The 13,214-nt window shown below is 52.1% G+C and overlaps 1 protein-coding gene across 11 annotated transcripts in view; it reads left to right on the forward strand.

Annotated features, from left to right (window-relative positions):
• TOM1L2 (target of myb1 like 2 membrane trafficking protein) overlaps window positions 1-13,214 on the forward strand; it is a gene marked incomplete at both ends in the record, with an annotated part of 103,234 nt that overhangs the window by 53,667 nt on the left and 36,353 nt on the right. For 9 of the 11 annotated variants that reach the window (XM_080713348.1, XM_080713351.1, XM_080713352.1 and 6 more), the window contains 2 exons: window positions 2,133-2,211; window positions 7,637-7,786. In XM_080713348.1, the coding sequence (XP_080569474.1) occupies window positions 2,133-2,211; window positions 7,637-7,786 (229 nt within the window). The remainder of the gene's footprint in view (window positions 1-2,132; window positions 2,212-7,636; window positions 7,787-13,214) is intronic. The other 2 variants (XM_080713357.1, XM_080713350.1) reach the window with 1 other exon arrangement.

Consider the following 13,214-nt stretch of genomic DNA (forward strand, 5'->3'; position numbering starts at 1 on the left):
CTGAGGGCCAGGCACAGAGATGCGGGAATCGCTCCCCATCGCTCCCCAGGCCATGCCGAAGCGCTGGTGCGGAGTACCGTCGCCTCAGGGTCATTTTCACAAGCATCTCTGACCTTTCTCAGCTCCTTGAATCTTTGTACGCAGCAGCCTCTAAGCCAGAGGGACCCAGAGGGGGATGGGGAACTGATGGATGCAGGAAGAGAGATCATTGCTGAGGCAGGTGCGCTGTGTGTGTGTGTGTGTGTGTGTGTGTGTGCACGCGTGCGCGCGCAGCATGATGGAGTGGGGGCCACGAGGGCTTCCCTCCTGGGGTGGGAAATGGGAAAAGAGAAAGCTTCCCAGAAGAACAGGTGTGGTACTGATGGAGGGGTAAAGGTGCGGGGACCATGGCCAGCCAGCAGGGCAGCATCAAGAGGCTGCGGGGTGCCCGGCATGGTGGTGCATGCTTGTAATCCCAGCCAGCATTCGGGAGGCTGAGACAGGAGGTTCATGGTTCGAGAACAGCCTCAACTACTACTTAGTTAGTCCCTTTGCAACTCAGTGAGGCCCTGTTTCCAAAAAATAAAGAATAAAAAATAGGGTTGGGTATAGTTCGAAGGTAGAATGCCCCTGGATTTCATCCCTAGTACCACTGGGGGGCCTGGCCCTGGCCTGGACGCACGCTTTCTACTGTTCCTGTCACCAGCCTCTAATCTGCTGAAGCTCCTGGAGACTTAGGGGCTGCTCAGATCTCTTCTCTGAAGTGTCGCCCCTAGAGACAGAAAAATACTCCACCTCGTGCTGGCCCAGGCGCGCTCAGGCAGCGCTTCCTGCAGTCTGGAGAGCGGTTTTTCATTTTAAACCTAACCTGGAGCCAGGTGCCTTGGTGCACACCTGTAATCCCAGTTCTTGGGAGGTTGAGACTGGAGGATTGCAGGTTCCAGGCCAGCCTCAGCAAGTAGTGAGGCTCTCACCAACCTAGCAAGACTCTGTTTCAAAATAAAAAATAAAATAGGGCCGGGCGTGGTGGCGCACGCTTGTAATCCCCACGCTTGGGAGGCGGAGACAGGAGGATGGCGCAGGTTCGGAGCCAGCCTCGCTGGCTTAAGAGACCCTGTTTCCAAATAAAAAGTGTAAAATAGGTCTGGGAGTGTACCCCGGAGGTAGAAGGGCTTCCAGGAACCCCAGTACCACAAAAAAAAAAAAAATTTAAATAATAAAATAGGTCTCTGGATATAGCTTGGAGGTAGAATGCCCCTGGGTTCTATCCCCAGTATTAAAAAAAACAAAAAACAAAAGCTCCACATGGTGGTGCACACCTGGAATCCCAGTAGTTGAGAGGCTGAGATAGCAAATTCAAAGGTTTGCAGGTTGGAGGCCAGCCTCAGACATTTAATAAGACCCCCAAGAACCCAGGGAAACTCTCTTTCAAAAATAAATAGACCCAGGTATGGTGGCACACTTTTTTTTTTTTTTTTTTTTTTGTGGTACTGGGGTTTCTACCTCCGGGCTACACTCTCCGGGCTACACTCCCAGACCTTTTTTTTTTTTTTTTTTTTTTTTTTTTTTTTTGGTGGTGGTACTGAGGGTGGAACCCAGAGGCTTTCTACTTCCGGGCTATACTCCCAGACCCATTTTCTATTTTATTTGGAAACAGGGTCTCACTAAGTTGCTGAGAGCTTCACTAAGTAGCTGAGGCTGGTTTCGAACCTGCACAATCCTCCTGTCTCAGCCTCCCAAACGTGACGATTACAAGCGTGAGCCACCACGCCCAGCCTCAGACCTATTTTTTATATTTTATTTGGAAACAGGGTCTCTTAAGCCAGTGCGGCTGGTTTCAAACCTGCGCGATCCTCCTTTCTCCACCTCCCAAGCGCGGGGATTACAGGCATGTGCCACCACGCCCGGCCCCTGTGTTTTATTCTTTATTTGGAGGCGGGGTCTCACTGAGTTGCCTTGTGGACGAGCCACAATGAGTCGAGCCTGTTTCCGGTCTGGTGGCCGTTCAGTTTGTGTCTGATCCTTCAGGTTTAGAAACAGGCTGCAGTGAACAACCTTGTATCTGCATGAGTGACGGAAACAGGAGTCAGTCTGCAGAACAGCACCCCAAAAGGGACGTGCGAGGATCTCACTGTGTCTACCCCGTTCTCCAGGCCAAAGGACGCCATCCGAGCCCTGAAGAAGAGGCTCAGTGGGAACCGGAACTACCGGGAAGTGATGCTGGCACTGACGGTGAGTGCGGCACTCTTGCCCCCTCTTCCCCCAGGGCCTTCCCTCTGCCCTCGGCCCCAGGCTGCTGGCGCCCAGTGGAGCCTGGAGTCTTCACCCTGGGGTTTTCTGCCTTCCTCTGACATAGTGGGTGAGCCGCAGTTTGGTAAATGTTTACCAGCAGAAGATCAGGCATGGTTATTACAGCTGGGTACAAAAGCCCAGAGCTGAGGAGGCTGGGGTCAGTCCCCTTCCTGCCACTAGCCTGCTCTGAGACAGTGGGTGTTAGATTCCTCTTTATAAAAATATTCCAATCAATGCCGGGTGTGGTGGCGCACGCTTGTAACCCCAGCATTTGGGAGGCTGAGATGGGAAGATCACGGTTCACAGCCCGCCTCAGCTACTTAGTGAGGCCCTTTGCAACTCAGGGAGACCCTATTTCAAAATAAAGAATAAAAAATAGGGCTGGAGGTGAAGCTCGGAGGTAGAATGCCCTGCGTTCCATCCCCAGTACTGCAAAAAAAAAAAAAAAAATACATAAATAAAGGACTGAAAAATAGGGCTGAGGGTTAGCTCAGAGGTAGAATACTCTTGGGTTCCATCCCCAATACGGCAAAAAAGGAAGGAAGGAAGGGAGGGAGGGAGGGAGGGAAAAGAAAAAGGAAAAGAAACAAGGTTTTGCTAAGTTGCTAAGGGTTTCACTAAATTATTGAGAGTCTCGTAAAATTGATGAGTCTGGCCTCAAACCTGTGATCCTCCTGTCTCAGTCTCCTAGGTACTAGGATTACATGAACACACCACTACACCTGGCTTGTGAGACGCTGTCTCAAAATAAAAATTAAAGAGCCCTGTTGTAGAGCCCTGGCCTAGCATGTACTAAGCCCTGGCTTTAGTCCCTAGTACTACAAATAAAAAGAGGCGGGGATTTATTTCCACGACTCAGTCCCTGTCCTGGACTGCGCTAAGCTGTTGTGTTTTTTATTTTTGTTTTTGTTTTGTGGTACTGGGGGTGCAGCTCAGGGACATTCTACCTTCAAACTGCAGGCCCTATTTTTTATTCTTTATTTTGAAACAAGGTCTCACTGCGTTGCAAAGTAGCTGAGGTTGTCCACAAACCGAAATCCTCCTGTCTCAGCCTCCCAAATACTGGGATGACGAGCGTGAGTCACCACACCCGGCTCTGTGCTAAGCTTTCCAGAGACTGATACAGATGTTTACAGCCATTTTCCAAAGTAGGTTCATTATGCCTCCTCAGACTGATGAAGGGACTGAGGTTCACAGAGGTCCAGAGGTTTGGCCCAGCCTTCGCAGCTGGCGAGAGGCCGAGCTGGGTCGCCAACACAAAAGGATCTTCTCTTTGGGGTCAAAACAGAAAGTAGTTACAAATATTCCTAAAAAAGTTATCTGTGTGGCTTCTTTCAAGAAGCAGAGGCCAGGTTTTTTGCCCTTCTTAAGATGTCAGGGGACTCAAAGGGAGACTTCAGGTGCTATTTCTGTCTCGAAAGCGAACAGCTTCTCAGATGTGGCCAAATCTGGGCCACAGAAAGTTCTTAGAATAGAAACGATAGCAGGTCAGCATGTCGACTTCTCTGTAGATTTGCAATAGTAGGTTATTTACCCAAAACGATGATAACATGTTTCCTTTTAAAGCAGAGAAGCGCTTTGGCTTTTTTTGCCCAAGCCCAAACCAAAAACTTATTAGGGAAGGTTCTTTCTGCCAGGAAGTTGGGATTTGAATAATGAAGGAAAAGAGGCCTGTTGAGAAACAGGCTCACAGGCTTGAAGTTATTATTTTCTTTTCTCAGAATGTGAGACAAGGAGTCAGAATGAGCTGGTCCCAGTCACACCCGTGCCAGGGCTAGGCTCTGACCCGACCAGGCTCGCTCTTTCTTTCTTTCTTTCTTTTTCTTTTTCTTTTTCTTTTTCTTTTTCTTTTTCTTTTTCTTTTCTTTTCTTTCCTTTCCTTTCCTTTCCCTTTCTTTCTTTCTTCCTTCCTTCCTTCCTTCCTTCCTTCCTTTGCAGTACCTGGGAACCCAGGGACATTCTACCTCCAAGCTACACCCCCAGCTCTGTTTTTTATTCTTTATTTTATTTTATTTTTATTTTATATTTTTTGTAGGTCTGAGGATGGAACCCAGGGCATTTGACCTCTGAGCTACACCCCCTGCCCTATTTTTTATTCTCTATTTTGAAACCGGGTCTCACTGAGTTGCAGAGGGCCTCACTAAGTAGCTGAGGCTGTCGGTGAACCACGATCCTCCGGTCTCAGCCTCCCGAATGCTGGGATTTCAAGCGCGCGCCACCACACACTTTCTTGGCATCCGAACTTTCCCCTTCCCGAGCCTGCCGGGATGTCTTCTCAATTTTCCTGATAGGTTTTTGCTGCAAATGCAGCGGCACGTTTGGTGCATTAGAGAGACCTGAGAGTGCCCAGGACCCCAGTCCCTGGACCCAAGGCCCCACGGGCACACTTTGCAGGGTCTCGTTCTACCTTGATGGCTCTGTTCACCCTATTAACTGATCTTAATCGCACACGTGTGTGTGTGTGTGTGTGTGTGTGTGTGTGTGTGTGTGTGTGTGTTTGTGTTTACTGGGAATGGAACCAAGGGCGTTCTACCTCTGAGCTATTTCCTGAACCCTGTTTTTATTCATTGATTGATTGATTGAATTTTGCGGTATTGGAGATGGAACCGAGGGCCTTTCAACCTCCAGGCTACACCCCCAGCCTTGTTATTCTTTATTCTGAAACAGTCTCAGAGTTGCCGAGGGCCTCACTAAGTAGCTGAGGCTGGCCGCAAACCGATCCTCCCGTCCCAGTCTCCCTAATGTTTGGATAACAAGCGCTTGCCGCCACGCCCGGTCCTTTTTTCTTTTTATCTTCAAACAGAGCCACGCAAGGTTGCTGGGAGTCTCACTACCTTACAATCATGCGCCACCCCATCTGCCTTGTTTTTGGCTTTGAAACAGGGTCTCACTAAGATGCCGAGGGCCTCGCTCAGTGCCTGAGGCTGACCGCGAACCCGCGATCCTCCCCTCTCGGCCTCCCGAGATTACAGGCATGCGCACCTCGCCTGGCTTATGCCTTTATTCGTGTGTGTGTGCAGCGGCCTTCTCAATTGTGTTCTGTATTCGTAGCGTCCTTCACTGGTCCCCGCCCTGCGCAGGACATTGCTACAGAGCTTTACACGTATGTCCTCTGCTACTCCCAACAATCCCATGAGGGAGGGCCCGTTGTCCACACCGCAGAGGGACTTGTCCTGGGCCCCCCACTTCCTCCTGAGCAGCGTGGCCCGTGGCCCTTCCAGGCAGCACTCAATTCCAGCATGGCCCCTGGAAGCCACCTGAGCCCCGAGACCCACAGACTGTTAAGGATGGAAGACCCTGCATCCTCGCCAGGTTTATTTGCAGAAGCAGGGAGAGATGGTGTGTGTGTGTGTGTGTGTGTGTGTGTGTGTGTGTGTGTGTGTGTGTACATGCATGCGCCCCTCAAGGAAGGGCCAGTAACTCGCCAGGCAATTCAAGCTGTCACCGCGACAGAGCCTGTCTCTCACTGGCTGAGGCCTCGCACCCAGAGGCCCGGGAGAGAGGAGTTAAAATGCTAATTTTCAGGGACCCGCTCAGTCATTTTGAAGCCATTAAAACGCCAGCATCCTTCTCATGCAAAGCTGGGCCTCAATTACCCACTAATTGCCTGATTATTGTGCAGGGACAGGAGACTTCAGTCAGCAAGGGGCCATTTGTCATCCCCGGGAGGACAGAGTGAATTAGAGTGTGGGAACGCATGCCCAGGCCCGGGGAGGCCTGGCTCCGGAGGAGGCGCCAGGGTGATCCAGGAGCAAGCGGGGCCCGTGGGCGCCTGCCATCCCAGGACCGGGAGGCTGAGGCGGAAGGATCAGTCCAGCGCCAGCCTCAGCAACTCAGCAAGACCCAGGTTCAAAATAGAAAATCTAAGAAGGCCAAGTGAGAAGGCGCACACCTCCAGTCCCAGTCCTTGGGGGCCGAGGCAGGAGGATGGCTGCTTCCAGGCGCACACCTCCAGTCCCAGTCCTTGGGGGCCGAGGCAGGAGGATGGCTGCTTCCAGGCCGGCCTCTGCAACTTACTGAGATCCTACGTTAAAAACGAGTAAGAGCCGGGCGTGGTGGCGCACACTTGCAATCCCAGAATTGGGGAGGCTGAGACCGGAGGATCGTAGTTCGTGGACAGCCTCAGCAACTTAGTGAGCCCCTTTGCAACTCAGTGAGACCCAGTTTCAAAATAAAGAATAAAAAAATAAGGCTGGGGATATAGCTTAGAGGTAGAATGCCCATGGGTTCCATCCCCAGTACCTCCAGAAAGAAAGAAAGAAAGAAAGAAAGAAAGAAAGAAAGAAAGAAAGAAAGAAAGAAAAGGAAAATAAGAGCCGGGCGTGGTGGCGCACGCTTGTAATCCCCACGCTTGGGAGGATGAGACAGGAGGATCACACAGGTTCAAAGCCAGCCTCAGCTACTTAGTGAGGCTCTCAGCAACTTAGTGACACCTTGTTTACAAATAAAGTATAAAAAAGGTCTGGGAGTGTAGCCCGGAAGTAGAAAAGCCAGTAAGTTACACCCCTAGTACCACCAAAAAAATAAAATAAGAGCCAGGCATGTTGGTGGATGCGTGTAATCCCAGTAACCCGGAGGCTGAGACAGGAGGATTGCGGTTCATGGCCAGCCTCAGCTACTTAGACCTTATTTTATTTTATTTTATTTTGTGGGTCTGGGGATGGAACCCAGGGACATTTAACCTCCGAGCTACACCCCCCTGCCCTATTTTTTATTCATTATTTTGAAACTGGGTCTCACTGAGTTGCAGAGGGCCTCACTAAGTAGCTGAGGCTGTCCGCGAACCGCGATCCTCCAGGTCTCAGCCTCCCAAATGCTGGGATTACAAGTGTGCGCCACCACGCCCGGCTTAGACCTTATTTTAAAATAATAAGCTGAGTGTGGTGGTGCACACTTGTAGTCCCAGCACTGGGGAAGCCGAGACTGGAGGATCTTGGTTTGTGGACAGCCTCAGCTACTTAGTGAGGCCCTCTGCAACTCAGTGAGACCCTGTTTCAAAATAAAGAATAAAAAATAGGGCTGGGGGTGTCACTCAGACGTAGAACCCGGGTGGGGGGGTGGTTCCATCCCCAGTACCACAAAAAATAAAAAATAAAAACACAATAAAGAATAAAAATTTGAATTGTGCTGGGGAGTGTAGCTTAGAGATAGAATGCCCCTGGGTTCAATCCCAGTACCCCCCCAAAAAAAAAATAGAAAATAAAAAGGGCTGCAGGTGTTGTGCGGAGGTAGAGCACACCAAGGTCCAATCCCAAACACACACACACACACACACACACACACACACACACACACGGGAACGGAGAGCTCCGCTGCCCTTCCCAGCTTCTGCGGTAGTGACCTTTCGCCCTCCCTCCCCCATCAGGTGCTGGAGACCTGTGTCAAGAACTGTGGCCACCGCTTCCACATCCTGGTGGCCAACCGCGACTTCATTGACAGCGTCCTGGTCAAAATCATCTCTCCCAAGAACAACCCCCCCACCATTGTTCAGGACAAAGTGCTGGCCCTCATCCAGGTAGGCCGCCTTCCCTCGCCCCACTTCTCCAGACCAAGGAAGGTGAGTCTCTGCCAAAGCCTCTCTCCTGCTCTCCCTCCAGTGAGGGGTAAAATGGAGGCCTCGGGATTTAAATGTTCATGCTGCCTATGATCCCAGTACTCAGGGAGGCCAAGGCTGGAGGATCACAGGTTTGAGGCCAGCCTTTGCAACTTAGTGAGACCCTTGACAACTTGACAAGAGTCTGTCTCAAAATCAGAAATGAAGCCAGGCGTGGGGCGCATCCTTGTCATCCCCGCATTCGGGAGGCTGTGACAGGAGGATCGCGGTTCGCAGCCAGCCTCAGCTACTTAGCGAGGCCCCCTGCAGCTCAGTGAGACCCTGTTTCAAAATAAAGAGTAAGAAAAAAAAAAATAGGGCTGGGAGTGTAGCTCGAAGGTATAATGCCCCTGGGTTCCATCCCCAGTACTGCTAAAAAAAAAAAACAAAAAAACAAGAGGCTAGGGGTTATAGCTCAGAAGTAGAACACCTCTGTTCAATCTCCAGTAGCGTATATGTATAATATAGGTTTATACTAATATAGCCAGCCGTGGTGGCGCACGCTTGTAATCCCCGCGCTTGGGAGGCTGAGACAGGAGGATCGCACGGGTTCGAAGCCAGCCTCAGCTACTTAGTGAGGCTCTCAGCAACTCAGTGAGACCCTGTTTCCAAATAAAATATAAAATAGGTCTGAGAGTATAGCCCAGAGGTAGAAAGCCCCTGGGTTCCACCCCCAGTACCACCAAACAAAAATCATATTAACATATAATATTAATGTATTATATATGTGTTGCAAAATACTTTTCTTTCTTTTTCTTTTCTTTTTTTTTTAGGTGGTACTGGGGTTCCTGGAAACCCTTCTGCCTCCAGGCTACACTCCCAGACCCATTATATATATATATATATATATTTTTTTTTTTTTTTTGGTGGTACTGGGGTTCCTGGAAGCCCTTCTACCTCTCCGGGATACACTCCCACGGGCTACACTCCCAGACCTATTTTTTTTAACATTTTTATGTGGAAACAGAGTCTCTTAAACCAGCGAGGCTGGCTTCGAACCAGCGCGATCCTCCTGTCTCCGCCTCCCAAGCGCGGGGATTACAAGCGTGCGCCACCACGCCTGGCTATATATATATTTTTTTAACTTGGAAACAGGGTCTCTTAAGGCAGCAAGGCTGGCTTCGAACCAGCACGATCCTCCTGTCTCTACCTCCCAAGCGCGGGGATGACAAGCGTGCGCCCCCACGCCTGGCAGCAAAATACTTATTTTCTTTCTCCTCATCCCACCAAAATAAAGCCCTGGGTGGTGGTGCTCCAGCCGGGTGACACAGCCTTTAAGAGGCCTCGCGGGCCCGCCTTCCACCGTCCACCCGGGCCCTGAGGCCACATGGTAGAGAGGGCTGGGTCAGGTGGGCGCAGGAAGCCATTCCTGTCTGCTCCTCATGCCCGCCTTTTCAGGGGGCTGGGGCTGGGCCCCGAATGCTGTCCCCAGGCCTCCTCCATCACCTGCGCTCCTCCCCGCTCCCTGTCCCTGGCTGGAAGCTTCTGTGGACATCCGCCTCCTTCCCTGTCTAGTGGGGCCAGGTCCCACCTTCCTCTCTCGAGGCTGAGCCCCTGAGAAGCCCTCGCAGCCCAGGGACCCACAGCTGTGACCCCGGCCACCCCCCCCCCCCCCCGCTGGTGTGCGCTGGCCCCCCGGGCACCTGAGCTGACCTCGCGGGCCTGTCCAGCCCCGACACCCTGGACGCAGTTCCCTGGTCCAGCTGTGAAGGGCCAGGGGCCCAGGGAGGGCGCTCAATGTGGGGGTCGCGCCCCGAGTTCTCCAGCATTCCTGGGTCACCTTTAACCTTTGACACGGCCACCCAGCACTGGGGAAAGCAGCACCTAGAAGGCTGGGCAGAGTGCGGCTGTAACCTGGCAGAGCAGCCAATAAACAGCGTCCTCAGACCCTCACTCCCTCCCTCCCTTCCTCCCTCCCTTCCTCCCTTCTTTCCTACATTCCTTCCTCCCTTCCTTCCTTTCTTTTATACTGGGGATCGTGAGCCTTTGAGATCCAACCCCAGCCCCATTTTATTTTATGTATTTGTTTGTTTGTTTGTTTGTTTATTTAATGGTACTGGGGATGGAGCCCAGGGGCATTCTACCTCTGAGTGACACCCCAGCCCTATTTTTTATTCTGTATTTTGAAACAGGGTCTCCCTGAGTTGCGGAGGGCCTCACTAAGTAGCTGAGGCTGTGCGCGAACCGCGAGCCTCCCGTCTCCGCCTCCCAAATGCTGGGATGACAAGCGTGCGCCCATCCTCCCTTTTTGTGTGTGTGTTTGTGGTACTGGGGATGGAACCCAGGGGCCCTCCTACCTCCGGGCTATACTCCCAGACCTATTTTTTATATTTTATTTGGAAACAGGGTCTCACTAAGTAGCTGAGGCTGACTTTGAACCTGTGCGTTCTTCGTGTCTCAGCCTCCCAAGCACTGAGATTACAGGTATGCACCATGCCCGGCTCCATTTTATTTTTATTTCAAAACAAAGTCTCGGTTGTTAAAGCTGTCCTCAAACCTGCAATCCTCCTGTCTCAGCCTCCCAAGTGCTGTATTTTTTTGCTTTGGCTTGGTGTTTGGTGTTTGCTGGGGATCAATCCACGGGATTCCCAGGTGTGCCCGACAAGCACTCCACCTCTGAGCTTCATCCTCAGCCCAGACTTTTCCTCTTCTTGCATATAAACAGGACCTCACACGCGAAAGAGGCACAACTTGGTAAATGACTTGTGCGTGTGTGGCGCTGGGATTGAATCGAGGGGTACTCACCTCTGAGCTACACCCCCAGGCCTTTTTATTTTGAAACAGGGTCTCACTGAGTTGCTGAGGCCGGCCTCAAACCCACCATCCTCCCATCTCAGCCTCTCAAGTATTGGGATCACTGGCGCGCACCACCACACCTAGCCGAAGTCCCAATTTCTGAGACAACATGAAGGCTGCCCCCCCTCGACGCCCTCCCTGAAATTGTTTGAGTAGAAATGGGGTCATCCTGTAGAAAAACCTTGGCCTGCCCACGCCCCCACCCCCGCCTGCTCACGCCTTAGCAGTAGAGTCTAAAAATACGCCTTCACTCAAGAAAGCGGCGGCTGCTGTGCTGGGGCTGCGCGGGGCAGGAGGCTGGGAGGGGCCGCAGGTGTTGTGTTCTTTGAAGGTGTCGGAGGCCTGGCTGTGCCTCAGAAACACCAATGAGAAACCTGACTGCTAGATTCCCTTAAATCCTGTGTGGGCAGGAAGCTCCTGGGGGACCCTGGCGCTGCGCTGCGAGCAGGAGATGACAGGGTGCCTTTTGTCCACAGGAACCCAGAACCTGTCATCTCAGTCAGCAATCAGAAGCCGGGCATGGTGGCACACGCCTGTAAGCTCAGCTTGTGGGGGCGGGAGCTGAGCCAGGAGGATCATAGGTTCAAGGCCAGCCCCAGCAACTTAGTGAGACCCGGTTATTTTATTTTTTCTATTTATTTATTTATTTATTATTTGTTTATTTCGGTACCGGGGATGGAACCCAGGGGCCATCTACCTCCGAGCTACACTCCCAGACCTATTTTATATTTTATTTGGAAATAGGGTCTCTTAAGGCCAGCTGAAGCTGGCTTCGAACCTGCATGATCCTCCCGTCTCAGCCTCCCAAGCACGGGGATTACGAGCTGCGCCACCACGCCCGGCTTTTATTCTTCATTTTGAAACAGGGTCTCACTGGGTCGCAAAAGGCCTTGCTAAGTAGCTGAGGCTGTCCGCGAACTATGATCCTCCGGTCTCAGCCTCCGGAATGCTGGGATGACAAGCGCGCGCCGCCACACCCGGCTGGAGATCCTGTTTATGAATAACTAACTCAATCATTCTATCAGCAGTCATCTATCAGTGTGAAGTGGATGACTTGAAACTTTGTCAAAACCTTGAGAGGTAACAGCAATGAACAGGAGGTGGTTCATGGCACATCTACAGCTTGGTGTGTGATCCAGAGGAAGGAAGGAAGGAAGGAAGGAAGGAAGGAAGGAAGGAAGGAAGGAAGGAAGGAAGGAAGGGACAACGGGACTGATCTCTTTCATTCTGCCTCCTAACATGGTGGCCCCAGGCTAGAGTGATAGAAAGAGCAGGGCTTCCAGGGAGGTGGCCACTCAGTCATTAACTGGGGAGCTCCTATGGCAGGAGAGAGACCTTGAGCTAATGCCAGTACTGCCACTGCCATGACACTTGGTTTCTGATAAGGCAGCCATCAGGGAGGCAGCCATCAGAAAGGCAGCCATGGGGAAGGCAGCCTTCAGGGAGGCAGCCAACATAGAGACAGTCTTCAGGGGAGGCAGCCATCAGAGAGACAGCCTTCAGGGAGGCAGCCTTCAGAGAGATAGCCTTCAGAGAGACAGCCTTCAGGGAGGTAGCTGTCAGAGAGACAGCCTTCAGGGAGGCAGCCATCAGGGAGGCAGCCATGCGAGAGGCAGTCATCTAAGAGGCAGCCTTCAGGGGGGCACCCATTAGAAAGGCAGCCATGAGGGAGACAGCCTTCAGAAAGGCAACTATGGGGGAGGCAGTCATCAGAAAGGCAGCCATCAGGAAGGTAGCTATCACAGAGGCAGCCTTCAGGAAGGCAGCTACCACAGAGGCAGCCATTGGGGGACGAAAACTACCTCACCTTCCTGCCACTCCTGGGCTTTGGGTTAGCCATTCGGGGCGGCCCAGACCTCTGGAGGCTTGCCTTGGTTCCCTAGGGAGGATTTTCTGCTGGCTCAGTCTTCCAGGGACCCCTGCTTTATTACTGTCACTTCGGTCTGTTGGCAGCCTAAACAGCCATCTTTTCTCTGTTCTCTAAAGTAGGAAAATAAGGATGCTTAGTAACCATGAGCACTGAACTCGATTTAATCTGACAAACACTGACAGACTGCCTTCTCTGTGGAAGGGTAAGAAACTTGGCGCGCACCTCTTAAAGGTGGCTGGCCTGGCCAGGTGGGGGAGAGGAGCACAGTTATTCAGAGTGTCCGAGGTGCTGGGACAAGGCATCTCTGCGTTTCCACAAGGCTCTTCCTTCAAAGGCCCGTCCCGCCCCGCGCCAGGTGCTCCCAGGGCCTCCGGATCGCCGTGCTTCAGTAGACCCACACTGCACAGGGTCCCAAACGGGCTGGAGTTGTAAGACCGCTTGGCTGCAGATAACAGGTGCCAATTCTGCTAACCTAGGCAAAGAGGAGAGTTGTCCTGGTGCGCCAGGGCCTCCCAAGCCCAGGCTACGCAGGCCAGGCATGTTCCTGGGCCCGGCACGGGACAGAGGGGTAGGAAGGCTCTCCTGGCATGGCCATACCGCAGCACACCTCATTTTCCAGAGCACAGCCTCTCTGTGCCCTGGTCCTAGGGTGGTGAATGGCTGCCTCCCAGGCCCACGTTTCTC

Source organism: Muscardinus avellanarius, assembly GCF_963383645.1.
Source record: "Muscardinus avellanarius genome assembly, chromosome: 16".
NCBI lineage: Eukaryota > Metazoa > Chordata > Mammalia > Rodentia > Gliridae > Muscardinus > Muscardinus avellanarius.